General features: G+C 34.6%; 3 protein-coding genes across 3 annotated transcripts; 2 read left to right on the forward strand and 1 right to left on the reverse strand.

Moving 5' to 3' along the window:
- The first annotated feature begins 1,560 nt into the window (after nucleotides 1-1,560).
- Nucleotides 1,561-4,183, forward strand: LOC111214359 (plant intracellular Ras-group-related LRR protein 4-like). The gene is made up of 2 exons (XM_022717095.2): nucleotides 1,561-2,423; nucleotides 2,904-4,183. Exons 1-2 carry the CDS (start codon nucleotides 1,841-1,843, stop codon nucleotides 3,956-3,958), a joined length of 1,638 nt encoding a protein of 545 aa, XP_022572816.1. The 5' UTR covers nucleotides 1,561-1,840; the 3' UTR covers nucleotides 3,959-4,183.
- A 3,555-nt stretch (nucleotides 4,184-7,738) lies between these two features.
- On the forward strand, nucleotides 7,739-8,887 carry LOC106350465. Its single transcript, XM_013790348.2, has one exon. It carries the CDS (start codon nucleotides 7,739-7,741, stop codon nucleotides 8,885-8,887), a length of 1,149 nt encoding a protein of 382 aa, XP_013645802.2.
- A 2,431-nt stretch (nucleotides 8,888-11,318) lies between these two features.
- Nucleotides 11,319-12,217, reverse strand: LOC106348138 (probable E3 ubiquitin-protein ligase ATL45). The gene is made up of 2 exons (XM_048766884.1): nucleotides 12,132-12,217; nucleotides 11,319-12,100 (listed from the first exon to the last, which is right to left on the reverse strand). The coding sequence occupies exon 2, from the start codon at nucleotides 12,075-12,077 to the stop codon at nucleotides 11,505-11,507; it is 573 nt and encodes a 190-aa protein (XP_048622841.1). The 5' UTR covers nucleotides 12,078-12,100; nucleotides 12,132-12,217; the 3' UTR covers nucleotides 11,319-11,504.
- Nucleotides 12,218-15,257: the final 3,040 nt, after the last annotated feature.

Genomic DNA, 15,257 nt, shown 5'->3' on the forward strand with positions numbered 1-15,257 from the left:
AGTACAGAAATACCCGAACGGGTTCTACACCTCTATACCGAAATACCCGAAAATTCGAAATACCCGACCCGAACCCGAACGGGTACCCAAGGCTAAACTAAATCGATAATTATTATCCCCTAGCTATATATGGGCTTAACGAAATCGACAATAGTTTTAGGCTTGTCTACATAAGCGATTGATTAAAATAAATGAAAAAGAAAAATTCAAAAAAACCAACCAATAGAATTATAACGTTTTTTAGTGCCACCTCAGCAGAAATCACTAAAGTGACTTCTCTTTTAATGTATAGGAGGATTCCAAACAGAAGCAAACATATAACTAGGGGTGTTCAATCCGGATATCGGTTCGGTTTCGGTTCGGTTTTTTCCGGTTTTTGGTATTTCGGTTAGTAAAATTTAACTACCATTCTAAATCCATATTTACTTTGGTTCGGTTCGGTTTATATACCGTCGGATTTCGGTTTATTCGGTTTTATACCAATAAACATAATTATTTTGTTTGAGATCATATTATATGAATTTTAAAATCATATTGTCAACACACTCATTTATAAAAAATATATTACATGTTCAAATAAATGAAAAAAAAAAGTAAAAATGCTTCTATCATCAAATAAAATAATCAAATCTATAACTAAAATCAAAGCTTGAAATTTTGAAAATAAAAATATGAAACAAAACAGAAACATGAAAGAAAAGTTTTTCCACTCTTCCATATTTAGTGTTCATTAAAGCCATACTTTTTCAATTGAAATTTTTTCATTAATTATTGTCCATCAAATTTATAATCTTCATATTAATTTACTGAAGACTAAAATAAATCAAAAAGATAAAAACAGACTTAGAAAATAAGATGTATGAATTGCGATGTATTGTTATTTAGTTATAGTTCAAGTGTTTTATAAATTAAGGTTTTTTATTACTATAAAATCATGGTAATAATTATTAACACAATTTTAACTTATGTAACAAATAGATTTTCATGTATTGTTATAAAATAGATACATATTTACATGTTTCTACTTTTAATCGGTTTTGTTCGGTTTATTCGGTTTAATCGGTTATATACCAAACCATATCCAAATCCTACAGTTTTTATAAAATTATATCCATTTCGGTTTATATGGTATATACCAAAACCAAACCATATTGTCTATTTCGGTTCGGTTCGGTACGGTACGGTTCGGTTCTACCATATTGAACAGCCCTACATATAACGGTAAAGAAAAACATATTTTACTCCTATAACTCTTTTTTTTTTGAACTTTAAAAATAATTTTAACCAGTTTGCCACAATAACAACATTATCCTATAACTTTTGGAGAGACAGGAAAATGGAAATAGGCAAAATCTCCGCAGATTCTGTTGCACATATAATACAAAACGGAGTTGATAATTTCCATAAATATGTAGAAGAAGAAGTGTGGATAGAGAGAAAAATGGGAATAACGTGATATACAAGTCCAAAGATAAGCAATAGGTCACCATCCCACGGACCACGCTTCACGTTATTTCCGTCGCATTTAAAACCTAAAAGAAAATGGGAATCCTCTAATAATAAATGAATAATTACTTTTCTAATTACTAACATTTTGGAAACTAAAAAAAGATGTTAATTATGATATTAATAGAAATCAATTATTTCTGGTGAAAACAGACCAGAACAAGAAGAAGAAGAACTGAGGAAGAAAAGAGATAATAAAGAGACAGAGAGTGATGGAAACAGCCGCCTTTATGAGGCGAAACAAGAACCTCTCTGTTTCTACATAAACTCTCTCTCTATCTATCTACTTTTTCACTTCAAAAAATCTCACACTTGAAGTGTTTCTCTTAATCTAATGGATTCGATGCAATTGGATAAGCGTTTGGATTCAACAGAGCAAGTGGTTGAAGAAATCATGAGACTTCACAGATCTTTACCACCAAGGCCAGGACTCGACGACGTCGAAGCTGCGAGGTCTCTGATACTCAACGTTGAGCAAGAAGACCAAGCTTGGTTAGAAGCCATTGCTAACCAGAGGAAACCCTCCGACGTTCCTGGCGACCTTTTCACCGTGCTGCAAGAAATGAAGAAAGGTCTTGTTCTGTTTCGCAGCAAAGAACAGAGAAGAGAAGCCACCAAGCTTCTTGATCTCGAAACTGTTCACTCTTCTTTCGACGAGTTCATCCAAAGAGCTTCTCATTGCATTGCTTCTCCTTCCTCTAACGGCTCTGCTCCATCTCGTCCTCCGCGTGTTCCTAAGCCGCCGGCAAGCTTGTATCTCTCCGAGAAGGCCCCTGTTCGCCCCAAGGAAATGGTTTCACGAGACGATAGCTTCGTGACGACTAAAGCTAAGCCTTCTTCTCTTTATGGTGATGCTTTGGTTGCTCATAGAAGTCCTCAGCTTCTGGATTCAACACTTACCACCGGAAAATTCGCAGGTGAGTGATCCCATCTCCTTTCTTAGTTTGTTTAGTTGATTAGTTGAAAGGTTATAGAACAGCGAAAATCCTGACTGAAAATTACGAAATAAAAAAAGTTGAAATAGATAATATATTGCTATAAAACATTAGAAAAAAATGTGTTAAAATAGATGAATATTCGAGATTTGGTTAAACATAGTAAAGGAGGTTAGGATCAGCGTCGTATTATTTTCATGTAGATCAGACACGATCATATGGAGGTCTTCCGCGGAATAATTTCTTCCAATTTGGTTTAGTTGTATGCGTTTTTGACAAAAGAAAAACAAAAGAGTTAAAAATAGACGAATAGACGAATACAAGTAGTCAATGATACACATGGAGATTGGTTAAACATAGGTTACTCAACTGGCTACTAACTAGGGGCTAAGTAATACTAGTTTTGTTTGATTTACAATAGATTATGTGTTAGTAACTTCTATAATCATTTGTTATATGTAGGCAATGATGGAGATAACCTAAGTTTGATCAAACTTGCTAGTTTGATTGAAGTATCATCCAAGAAAGCTACAAAAGTCCTGAATCTACAAAACAAGCTAACAGAACAAGTCGAGTGGCTTCCAGATTCTATCGGCAAGTTGTCAAGTCTAACATCACTTGACTTGTCTGAGAATCACATTGTGGTGTTACCAAACACCATAGGAAAACTCTCTTCCCTGACAAAGCTAAATCTGCATTCCAACAGAATCACTCATCTCCCTGAGTCTATAGGAGAGTTGTTGAACTTGGTTTACCTCAACCTCAGCAGCAACCAGTTATCATCTCTCCCTTCATCGTTCAGCAAGTTGTCGCAACTCGAGGAGCTTGATCTGAGCTGCAACAACCTCCCTATCCTCCCTGAGTCCATCGGTTCTCTTGCGAACCTAAAGAAGCTTGACGTTGAGACAAACGAGATAGAAGAGTTCCCTTACTCCATCGGTGGATGCTCTTCTCTCAAAGAAGTCCGTGCGGATTACAACAAGCTCAAGGCTCTTCCTGAAGCTATCGGGAAGATCACTACTCTCGAGATCTTGTCCGTCCGTTACAACAACATCAGGCAGCTACCGACAACGATGTCTTCTTTAGCTAGCCTCAAAGAAGTGGACGTGAGTTTCAACGAGCTCGAGTCTGTCCCCGAGAGTTTATGTTTCGCCACGACGCTTGTGAAGCTGAACGTTGGAAACAACTTCGCTGACATGGTGTCGCTGCCGAGATCGATAGGGAACCTTGAGTTGCTTGAGGAGCTTGATATAAGCAATAACCAGATCCGTGTTCTTCCGGAGTCGTTCAGGATGCTTACGAAGCTGCGTGTGTTTCGTGCTCATGAGAATCCGTTGCAAGTTCCTCCTCGTGATGTAGCTGAGAAGGGTCCTCAGGCTGTTATTCAGTACATGAATGATCTTGTGGAGATGAGGAACGAGAAGTCTCTAGTGGTTAAGCCTAAGAAGAGCTGGGTTCAAATGTGTTTCTTCCCTAAGTCCAACAAGAGAAAACACAACAGCATGGAGATCGTCTAGAACCGCTGATAATTCACTATTCATTCTTTGGTTGTATGTTGTTTCATTCATGTCTATCAACATACATTTTCTTACTTTTTTTTCTCCTGGTTAAGACTTAAGACAGAACCGAACCACCTCTGGTTTTGTTTCTTTGGTTTGAAACTTTGAGACACTCGGGGCCTAAAAGCATGTGTGTGTGTGTATTTGATAAATGATAGGGATGTGATGTGATGGTTATTGATATTAAGAGGAGAGACATGACATGAGTAGGCTATGAACGTGGCTTTGTCTAGAGAGTTGCAAGTTGGTTAATTAATACTCACGTTGGAATAATGCAACTTCTTTTCTTGTTTTGTTTTGTTTTGTCCATGTGTAATCGTCACGAGACATGGTCCTTCATTCATGTGAGTGAAGCAAGGCTTTCTTCATCATTTGAAAGTAGAAGAAACCCCACAATATTATACATTTTCTCTTCGGTCTTGGATGATCCGTCTGATGTTAAAGAAAACATTTGGCCCATACAGAGCTTTTGTTTGGCTAGATCAGGCCATAGCCTGCTTAAAGCATTTGCCATTTTGCTATCAATATGTAATGAGGTCTATATGTCTCTTAATTTGATATTTTGATCTAAGATACTACTACAAAGGACCCTTGAAGCAGTCCCTACTCGCCATGCTCTTTAATCATCAAAACCGGCACATTCTTTTTAACCTGTGACAAAAGAAAAGTATGACGACATACAAAACTATGTGCTAAACCATCTAAAGACCTTATAAAATATATTTTCATAGATTCGAGCATACCGCCAAAAGTTGCAGAGTGACAATCATACTTCAATATAATTATTTTCTTCATTTCCATGATTTGAAGATCACTATAACTATTTCTGGAAGAAAATATTACTATTTCTGGTAATTCATTTTTTATTCACTTCCCTCTCTTTTGTTCTTGCGTTTTTCTGTAGTCTAAATATCAAGATTATTCTTTAGCAAAAATAAATCTCTGAATATAAATATTAAAACATTTAGAAGTCAACATTCATATAACAATTTTACGCTCAGACTATTTTATTTACACAGATAAATCGTTTAAATCCAACTTTGGCTCGTTTTCCACGTTGATATTGAACATATAGTCCAAACTTGACTGTGGCTTTTAATTATGAACGCAGAGGAGGAGGATGAAAACTTACAGTTTTCAAAAGTTATTCTAAATTTGGTATAGGATTTGCCATGATGGGGCAGGTAGAAACTGAAGGTCTTTTAGCAAAAAAAAAAAGAAAGTGAAGGTGGAATAGTATATTGAAAGGGACACACATATATAATGTGAACATTGAAAAGAAGTCGGGAAGATTGAAATAATTTGAGAGATGAATAAGTGAATCTTTGAAATGTATCTCTTTTGACTATTAGGGAAAAAGATAGTTAGGAGGAAAGTACCTATAATGAAATGATATATGTAATTTTAAAATAGAAATATGTTCTTATTTTTCATCATATACTTTAAACCTAGGACCACCCTCCTATCTAAACTTTCTTTTATTCTTCTGATTGGATTTATATATTCGTGAAATCATTTCCATCTAGATGAAAATATTCGCGAAAGCAAAACTTCGCTTTACACCAGACACATCATAAGCTAAAAATTAGATGATTATCGGTCTAATTAATGACCAAAGAATAAAATGAAATATTGCATTCTTTACTATTCTTAATTTTTTTTACTATTTATAAAGAACTAGTATTGATTCCATGCTACGCATGATACTTGTTTTGTTACAAAGAAGACCATATTTCAGTTATATATATATATATATATATATATATATATATATATATATATATATATATATCATGTTTCCAATTTGATATTTAACCATTTTTAGATATATATTTTTGAGAACGTTACCTTAGAGAATAAAAACATTGAAGAATCTGATTGTTTGAGTTCCTAATATTCCCTGCAGTCAAGAGAATGCAAAGTTGAAAGAAATTCTTTTTCGTTGTGTATTGGTATATCAAACATCTAAATATTATGTATTGCAAAGATTGCCGACCAATTTCTAGAGAAATTAAAAAACAAATACAGACATATAGCTAATATACCTCTCTTAATTTTGTCTTAGAGTTTGATCAAATTTTCCATGGCAGCAACATTTGAAGTTCCTATCCCATACAACCGTAAACAGACCAAAATTTCTCACCGAATATCAAAGTATTCGCAGTAGAATTTAAACAATCCAGATCCTTAAAGTGGTAAATTAGTATAATTGATTTTACCTTTTATGAAATTCAGTTCTTCCTATTGTACCATGTCTACATTTGCTTTCTTTCTTCCTCCCCCTTTCTTTCTCTTTTTCCTACCTTGAAGTCTCTTTGCACTTGTCGAATCTTCAGCAGCTAGGATCCACCATATCCATTATTTCTCAAAACTTCTTGGCCTTAAACAGGTTTTGATGAAGCAATTTGGTGTTTCGCTAAGGCGCTAAGCCAACAAAACTGTACTGAATAGTAAAATAGTGTAACTGGAGAATTTGGTTGCAGAGATCCGTTTATTCAGAAAAAATAAACTCAACACTGCTCAAAACATTGATGAAGAAAGAGTATAAACCTTTCCTATTATATTCTCAATCGATAAGTAGTTTAATGTTGTTGTTGTTCGTTTATCAAATTTTTAGAGATATAAAAATAAGGGAAAAAAAAAGATCGTGGATGAAGAAGTAGGATCATGGGTAGTGGACGCTCTTTTTAGAAATGGTTGATAAGTTTTTTTTATAATCATTATCTTGTTTTAATTGTTTTTAAATTTTTTTTAAACATAAATTATGTGGTAAAATTTGATTGGTTAGATGACTTGTGATTTAGTATATAAACTAGTATTTATTGCATTTAAGTTATTTATTTTATAAAATTTGAATATTCTGTGTTTTTTTAATATTAATTACTATTTTGTATTATTTTTGGAGATGGATATAATGGAGATCTAAGTTAGAAGTGTTGCATTCAAAGAAAATAGTTAAAAGCGTTAATAGAATTATTATGATTCTTTTCCAAATTGAGATATATGTTTGGAAGCAATTTTTATAGAAAATTAAAATATAAATAACATGTAAAAAGAGTTAAAATTATTAAATTTGTTCCATTCAGTTTTATTTGTCGTATTTTAGTAAGTCTTCTTTACAATATTAATATAATGTACTTATTTGAAATATAATAAAAAATAAAAGTGAAACTAAAATAATTTTGAAGTATTTATTCAAAAGTTTTGATACCTGAGGTCCAGTAGAAATATAAATGCTCCAGCAGAAAGATAAATGCCCAACTAAAAATAAAAGAAGAAGACGAATAAACATTTTGGGTTCTTCTCCATTGCATTCCTCCTTCTGTAGACATCACCAACCTGAAATTTCAAGAATAAGACTAAAAAATATTTGTAAAATAGACAATCCATAACAAACAGATTTGTAAGTACTTAGTTTGTAAATAACAGGTTATCAGATAATACTTACAGTTGCCTGAACTGGTGACAATGTTCTGAGCTTTGTTTTGTTGAAGATTTAAGATTTGAAATAGAATCATACTATAGTATCATCTTCAACCTTAATCATGCAAAAGAAAAAAATTAGTGAATATAAAATTGAGAAGGCAAGAAAGATAAATCTTAATACATGTTAGACATAAACTTGTATGATATTGTGCTACATTCAAAACAAACAAAAAATTTGAAGAAGAAGAAGAAACGATGGAAAAGAGGAGAGAGACGTAGAATAAAATTAGTTACCTGAAGTTACTTTAAGAGATGAACCAAGATCTCTTAGTGGCTGACCTCCTATCTAGAGAGACACGGGAATGGAATGTCGCGAAGATAAATAGAACCCTACCGGAACTCGCAGAGCGCATTCTCCAAATAAGGCCGAGCCGTCTGGGGACACACGACACCTACATATGGAACCTCAAATCGTCGGGGGAGTACACGACGAAAACAGGATACATGGCTCTGACACAAAACATCGCTGAAGTCTCGTCTCCTGCAACAACAAACAGCATCGACTGGAGAAAGTCAGTTTGGTCAAACAGAACAGCACCAAAAATAAAGTTGTTCTTATGGAAGAGCCTACATGAGGCCCTACCCACGGGCTTCAATCTCCAAAAAAGAGGAATGAGAGAGCATACCGCTTGTTGCAGATGTGGAGCCATTGAAACTACAGACCACCTCCTCTTTCAATGTCGGTTCGCTCGGGATTTGTGGAGCTTAGGTCCATGGGAAATTCCTTTCGATTCTTCTAGTTGTGATTTCCTTTCGGTGAATCTTCTGGCCTCACTACATTGGAGAAACCTTCCCCCGATTGGTATCTCGATCAACATCTTTCCCTGGATCTGTTGGATCATCTGGGTTGAAAGGAACCGGCTACTCTTCGAGAGAAGGATTTCGACGCCGGAGGAAGCGCTAGTCAAAGCCATCAAAGCAGCACGTGAATGGGAAGCAGCACAACTCACTCCACAAAAGGCTCTGAAGCTGAATCTCAGATCAACGCCGGAGAAAGAGCTACCACCAAACACAATCACATGTAATACCGACGCGGCCTGGATCGCATCATCAACTAAGGCGGGCTTGGGCTGGATCTTCTTCGACTCGTCTGCTATGGAGATCAACAGAGGCTCATCTAACCAACTTCACGTCTCGTCTGCATGTATGGCTGAGGCCTTAGCTGTTAGAGAAGCCCTTCTCCACGCGTCCTCCCTCGGTTTCACCAAAATCTGGCTTAGATCAGATTCACAAGTGCTCATGAGAGCAATCAACCAGAAACGGGGACCTACAGAGCTCTTTGGAGTACTGTCGGATATCGTTTCTCTATCTTCATCCTTTCAATTCTGTTGCTTCTCGTTTCTTCCTAGAGACCTTAATGGGTTAGCGGACTCAATTGCTAAAGCCCAGCTTTGTGCTTGAACTATCTCTTGGGCTTTATGCTCTTTTATATTAAAGTTATTAGTTGCTCAAAAAAAAAAAAGAGATGAACCATTTGAAATTGAGACGTGGCTGGAAGTTATCTTACCAAAAAAATTTGAACGTGTTGTTGATTGAGAAAATTTAGGAATTTAAAAATTTTCAGTCTTAGAAAATTAAAAATCGAAAAAAACTTGTTTTAGATATTGTTTTTTTAAATAAAATTACATGTGTCAAACTTTGATTGGTAACATGACTTGTGCTTTAGTATAGAAGGGATGATGGTTTTTTTTTTTTCATTTTTTTCATTCCTTTTGTTCTAGATGAATATAGAACAAATTTGTTTTTTACTAAAATTGATAAAGAATAATCTTTTTTTTTCATTTTTGTAATTTTATTTCTCTACATTTATTCTCTACTCATTCCTAGTATAGTCACCAGTTAAACCCTATGTGTTTAACGAAAAAGCGCGAGGGACTACGTGAGTTTGAAGCTAACAAAACCAATGAAACATTTACTTTTTCCAGTGTTCTCATTTTTTTTTGGCTCATGACAGTTGGTGTGGAACTTTATAAAACAGGATTCAAAACATGTAATGAATTCAACGGAAACCTAGTGACTGCATCAAACAGAAACTAATAAAAGTTGGATAAGTTTAAGCTATTTGAAGATTTATCAAATAATGTGAATACGTTCGGTCTTCAACTAGAAAATAGTAAAAGTTGGATAAGCTTAAGCTATTTGAAGATGACAAAACTAAAAAAGCGAAAGTTAAATGATGAAAAAGTGTTCGACGAAATCTTGTTTCACTGTTTTTGCCTCTTGGATGTCATATAATAAACATTTGGAGAAAGGGAAAGGAAAGAGATAAGGTATAAGATTCCATTGAGTGAAACTGAAAGGTGGATGATACTTGGGCTTGTCATGCGTTTATAGTGTCTATAAGTTGGGTGGTGCGTTATCGTTTTGCTTCAAATATTCATTCCTCTTTCTCCACTTTTTTACCTTTTATCACTTTATTATTCACAATAACAAAACATGATATTGTTAGTTATCTATTTCTCCAAGAAAATTATGTGAATCTGTAAGTATAAATTCAAAACCAAAATAATTGATTTACTATAATGGTGAAAAGGGACCTAACAAACTAGAATGTAAGGAAAATAAGTTGAATTGCTATAGTAGTGAATTTGACCTAACAAAATTAATAATTAATGCTTGTTTCATGTGTGTAGATAAATTCAGATATTTGATATATCAATAAAGTGTGTTGCATTAGTTTATCATCTTCAACTTGCATTACAAAATAACCAAAAATATCTATAAAACGGCCAATAATAATTACATGAATCCATAAAATGAGAAAATGTAAGGGGAAAGTTAAATTGCTATAGTGGTGAAAGAGACCTAACAAATTTAATCAATTTATGTTTGTTTCATGTGGGGTATTTCTGTGATATTTTGCTAAATGTGTTGTTTTTTCAAGATAATAAACACAACTTCGTAGCACATGAAAATAAATAATAGAACACATTGTGACATATTCATTTGATCAATTTGTAGGATTGTATAGGATTGTTTGTTCCTATTCTTTTACCACTTAGTCTAATATAGTATACATCTTCTCAACAACAGCCAGGAACACTTTAAAGAGTACTATATATGTTACGGCCAATTTACAATAAAACTACTAACGTGTTTCATACAAATTTTTAACTCTATAAATCTTCTTCCATATAGTTACTCTATGAAATTAATTGGTATATATGGTCTGCATAAAGTAAATCTATATAGTCTTCGTATATAAATGGTCACTGACAAAAAGAAACCAGACAACTATCAATTTCTCTGCCCATCCGGATTGAATGAGAGTGAGTCATTCCTCATTTGCGGGTAAATGATAATGAAACCCCCCCCATACACGCTTTCTTTGACTTGCGACTGATAATAAGGAAGACTTTTGAATACACACACATATCATCATAAATTATTTTATCTTTTTTTTTTGTCAACCAAATTATTTTATCTAATTTGCATATAAATAATCTTCAAATAACTAAACTATTACTACAATCACTACATTATCTTACACACTAATTGAAATCGTTTACCCGCAAATAATCGCTAGTGTATTATCATTACTTGTGCCGTTACATTTTTTCAGTTAGTGTCGACTGTCGGAAAAAAGATAAACGACCAATCACTTGCTAGTATTTTACAAAACATTACAAGGAAATTACGGAAAATGTATACTTTCCAGTTCCAACTTTTTAATTGAGTCTTTATTCCCTTTTTGGGTTTCGCTCATAAACGGGTTCACATGGCTCTTTTCTCAGTGCGCATGTTGTCCTATCAATTTGATCATATTCTATCATACATATATATAAATAAATAATTTTAAGCGAATTGTGAGTATATGGGAAAGAAATTAACATATCGAACTTAGAAACTCCATCTGATTGATTCAGGTTCAGAACAGTGTTACAGTTTTACAAAGAGGAACAGACAAAGATCAAAGTAAACAAAAAGATTCCTAATTCATAGTTAATGAATACTTTACTTTTCTCTAATCATGCCGATAATATTTCGCTTAATTATAAAATAAAATAAAGTGAACTTTTTAAGGAAGAAAAGCAGGAATAATGACGGGAGTGAACTGTGAACGATCTTGGTGGTCTTTAACGTGAGACTCCGCCGTGGAAGCGTGGTGTCCACACCGATCACACTTCATCGGAACCAAAACCCGGCGGCAAGAAGGACACGACGACCGAGAAGTCAACCATTTGTCTATGCACGCCACGTGGAAGGCGTGGCTACATAGCGGTAATATCCTGATCTCTTCTCCGTCGGAAAACTCCGTTAAGCATATGGCGCACTCGGTGGATGAGTCTCCGTCTCCGGCGGAGGAGCTCGGCGAGTCTGCGGCGGCGAAGGTGGATTTAGGGAGAGACTGGAGCGCTTTCTTCTTGAGACCTTTGCTCGGCGGCGGCGGAGATTCGCCAACGGCGGCGGAATTAACGCCGGTGAGACGGCGGAGCCAGGCGCAGCGAGCTACGGCGGCTAAGCCGGCTACGCATATGAGAGCGCAGAGGAGAGCTGAGAGAATCACGACCATGTCGGTTTCCGCGGCGAGGATTTCTTGCGGCGGTGGCGGCGCCGTCGCCGATCCGAGGAATCTAGAGGAGCGAGTCATGTTGTTTGATGTATGAAGAGAAAGAGAGAATGTTGTGAGAGTGGTGAAGATAAAAGAAGAAAGAGAGGAGAAGAACTTGTTGTTGCTTTGAGAGGAAGAAGAATCTGAACTAGTTAGATAATAATAGAGACACACATACACATCTTACTTATATACATAATTGATAATTGCAGATAACTAGAGGATATATAAAATAATTATTAAAAATCCATGTAATATCGGCTGAAAAGGTTTGTATGAATAAGAAAAATTGAAAAGTACTTTACGAAAAAAAAAAACGAGATTGAAGTATCCATAAAGCCAAACATATTTTTTCCTTGATTTTTCCTTTATTATTGTAGTATATTCCTTATTAAAACTTTTGAAAATTGATGTTCTTATCTAGAAAATTTGATTGACATTATTTCTAGATTAAGAAAACATGAAATGCCAGAATCATTGAATACAAATAAATAATTCATGGTTCTGTAAAAGTATGTTATTTTACAAAACGGTAATAAATAACTTGTTAAGAATTTATCAAATAATATAAAATGGACAAAGATATCTAAAATATCTAATGCAAGTTGAACTGTTGAAGCATGCGTCTGTATAGATCCAAATAGAAAAATTAGATTTGGAATTATCGTAATCATATACCAAATCGTTCCCTTAATTATATAATAAGAATCAAATTGCCGTATGTTATTAAGGAAGTAAGCAGAGAAAAGATGGGTAGGTGCGGCCGTGTAGGCACTCTTTATAGGTTTAGTTTGACGAACCAATAATTAAAAGGTATATATAAGAATAAATCACTTTCTTACCTAAACCTACTTCGGTTAGACTCTTTTGTTTACTTAATCATCATTTTTTATTTTTCTCTATTTTGCAATTCCTTTCTCTCAAAATCAGAAGGCAAAAAATTGAGGTTTCAGAGAAAATGCACTTGTTGATAGCTGATTCGAAATTCTGATTTAGTCAATTGAATTGCAAAGTATTTTTTTTTTTTGGAAGATAAGAATAGTTTTAGTTCTTCCATCCATCCATCCATAAATTAATGCATTTCTTTAACTATTTATCTCCAATATTAGAGAATGTAGCTGTAACTTTGGATTAAAGAAATGACTCAATATTGGCCAGCGTATTATTTAGTTTTTAGTCGCTCGACTCTCGGAGATAGCATATTTTGGTTAAAAGTCAGTTACTTTAAGTGATTTTATTTCCTGGAAGAGTTTTGGTTTAGATTTGTAATATAGTTTTTGGATATTTTTTTGGTCTAGATCATGTAGGTGGGATCTTTGATAATGATACAATCCAGTTTCAGAATCTCTGAAATGGATGTACGTGTCGTCAAAGGTAGTAATATTTTACATTATAACATGAACGGCAGGCAACATCGTCCACGTGTGTAGAAAGCTTTGGTGTTTCTCGAAAATGGTGCTAATCAGAATCATTATTACAATTTTTGTTTGCGTTGGTTTAAATAGTACTGGTAAAAGTAAGTGAAGTTCTGCTTCGATGAAATAACTTGGAAATTTCATCCTACAAAATAAAAATTGTAAGCTGAATATCATAAGAATCACCACTCGGTCTTGTAGGCTATAACGGAAGATGGATGGAACCTACGAGAATAATAAGAAGTTTGAAATGAAATATACACTGAGGAGGAAGGGAATAATAATCTTTGGTGTGAATACGTGTGATTTGACTCTTAATGTCTTTTATGAAACCACAAAAGTGAAAAAGCAAACCGAGTTAATAGTCCCAAGCCCATAATTAAAACAAGAAGACATTCGCAGCACACCGAAACCAAAAAGAAAACCAACAATAATGGAGATAGGAGCATCAATAATCCATAGTTTTGGTTTTTGGATAATGCCTCCTTATAATTGTGTGTTGTTTGTTTTCACACACATAAAGATGCTCTATATGTTATCCTTTTATCATATTATTTTTCAGTACTTTATTTATTTATTTTGTGATGAAAAATACTAGTTCTCATTCTCAACTTCATATTAATATATTTTACTAGTTTCAAAAACATTCGATAGGTTGAGTTTACACATTAGCTAGTGTGCGTGTGTTCATTGCATTTTATGTTTTGTTCAGTCTATGAATCGTTATGTGACTTATGTCTATACAAGGACCAATACAGCGGGTATATTTGTCTTTTGAATCTCATATCAAAAGGAGCAAAGGTTGACAAAAATCTAAAAGCCCATAAAACCAACTTGAGTCTCAAAAGAGTTATACAACGAGTCAAAGTCATGCATCATGTTTGTTACGTGTACTCTCTGTGTCCATGTTTATAACGCAAGTTTCATGTCATTGTCGGTGCGCACACTTGTATTGACTTTTGGTCCTGAAAACATTAATGTCAACATATATACATGACGCCACAAAACGATCAGTGCAATCGCCATGACGTTAAAATGGGTGGAAAATCATTTCTCATTATGTAAAAAACAGAATTTGTTAAGATTTGAGAGAAGGTTTGTGAGAATGTGTTGTATATTTCTTATTGTTTACACTATTATGTATAGTGGTTCATACAAGGTGGAGTCAAAGGGAGAATTGATTACAAAAATACTCTACATAATGATATGGTCAAACTCATAAAGACTAAGGTTGAATGGGTCTTTCAGGTGACTGGATGTAAGCCTTCAATGGACTCAAGTTTTGAACTTATATGGTCTAGGTTATGGACCATCCACTTCATAATTCATAACACTTCCCCTTGGATGCCATAACCATATAGGACTTGTAACATACTAATGTTGTCTCATTAAAACTTCTTCCGGAAAACCCAAAACCCAATATAGTAAAAGAGAAACCAGAGAAAGGAAAAAAAGTACAACACACATTACTCTCCCGGATTTGGACATCACTGAAGGTCCTTGAGTCTTCGCATGCCAATCTGCTGCGTGAGCTTCCTGAATGTGCTGGTGGGCAATGACTTGGTGAAGAGGTCGGCTGAGTTCTCACTAGACCGGATCTGAAGGACGTTGACCTCTCCAGCTTTCTGCAACTCATGAGTAAAGAAGAACTTGGATAGAATATGTTTGGTTCGGTCACCTTTGATATACCCGTCTTTGAGTTGAGCAATGCAATCAGCATTATCTTCATATATGATGGTCGGACCATTGTCCTTGACCATTCCACTATCTGATCGGATGTGTTGGGTCATAGACCTCAACCATA

The sequence above is a fragment of the Brassica napus genome, chromosome A3 (assembly GCF_020379485.1).
Source record: "Brassica napus cultivar Da-Ae chromosome A3, Da-Ae, whole genome shotgun sequence".
Classification (NCBI taxonomy): domain Eukaryota; kingdom Viridiplantae; phylum Streptophyta; class Magnoliopsida; order Brassicales; family Brassicaceae; genus Brassica; species Brassica napus.

Excerpts from the sequence above, each read along its gene's own strand:
- LOC106350465 (XM_013790348.2), top strand. The coding sequence starts at position 7,739 with ATGAACCAAGATCTCTTAGTGGCTGACCTCCTATCTAGAGAGACACGG.
- LOC111214359 (XM_022717095.2), top strand. The coding sequence starts at position 1,841 with ATGGATTCGATGCAATTGGATAAGCGTTTGGATTCAACAGAGCAAGTG. Across the intron at positions 2,424-2,903 it reads TACCACCGGAAAATTCGCAG|GCAATGATGGAGATAACCTA; the intron begins GTGAGTGATCCC and ends TGTTATATGTAG.
- LOC106348138 (XM_048766884.1), bottom strand. The coding sequence starts at position 12,077 with ATGACTCGCTCCTCTAGATTCCTCGGATCGGCGACGGCGCCGCCACCG.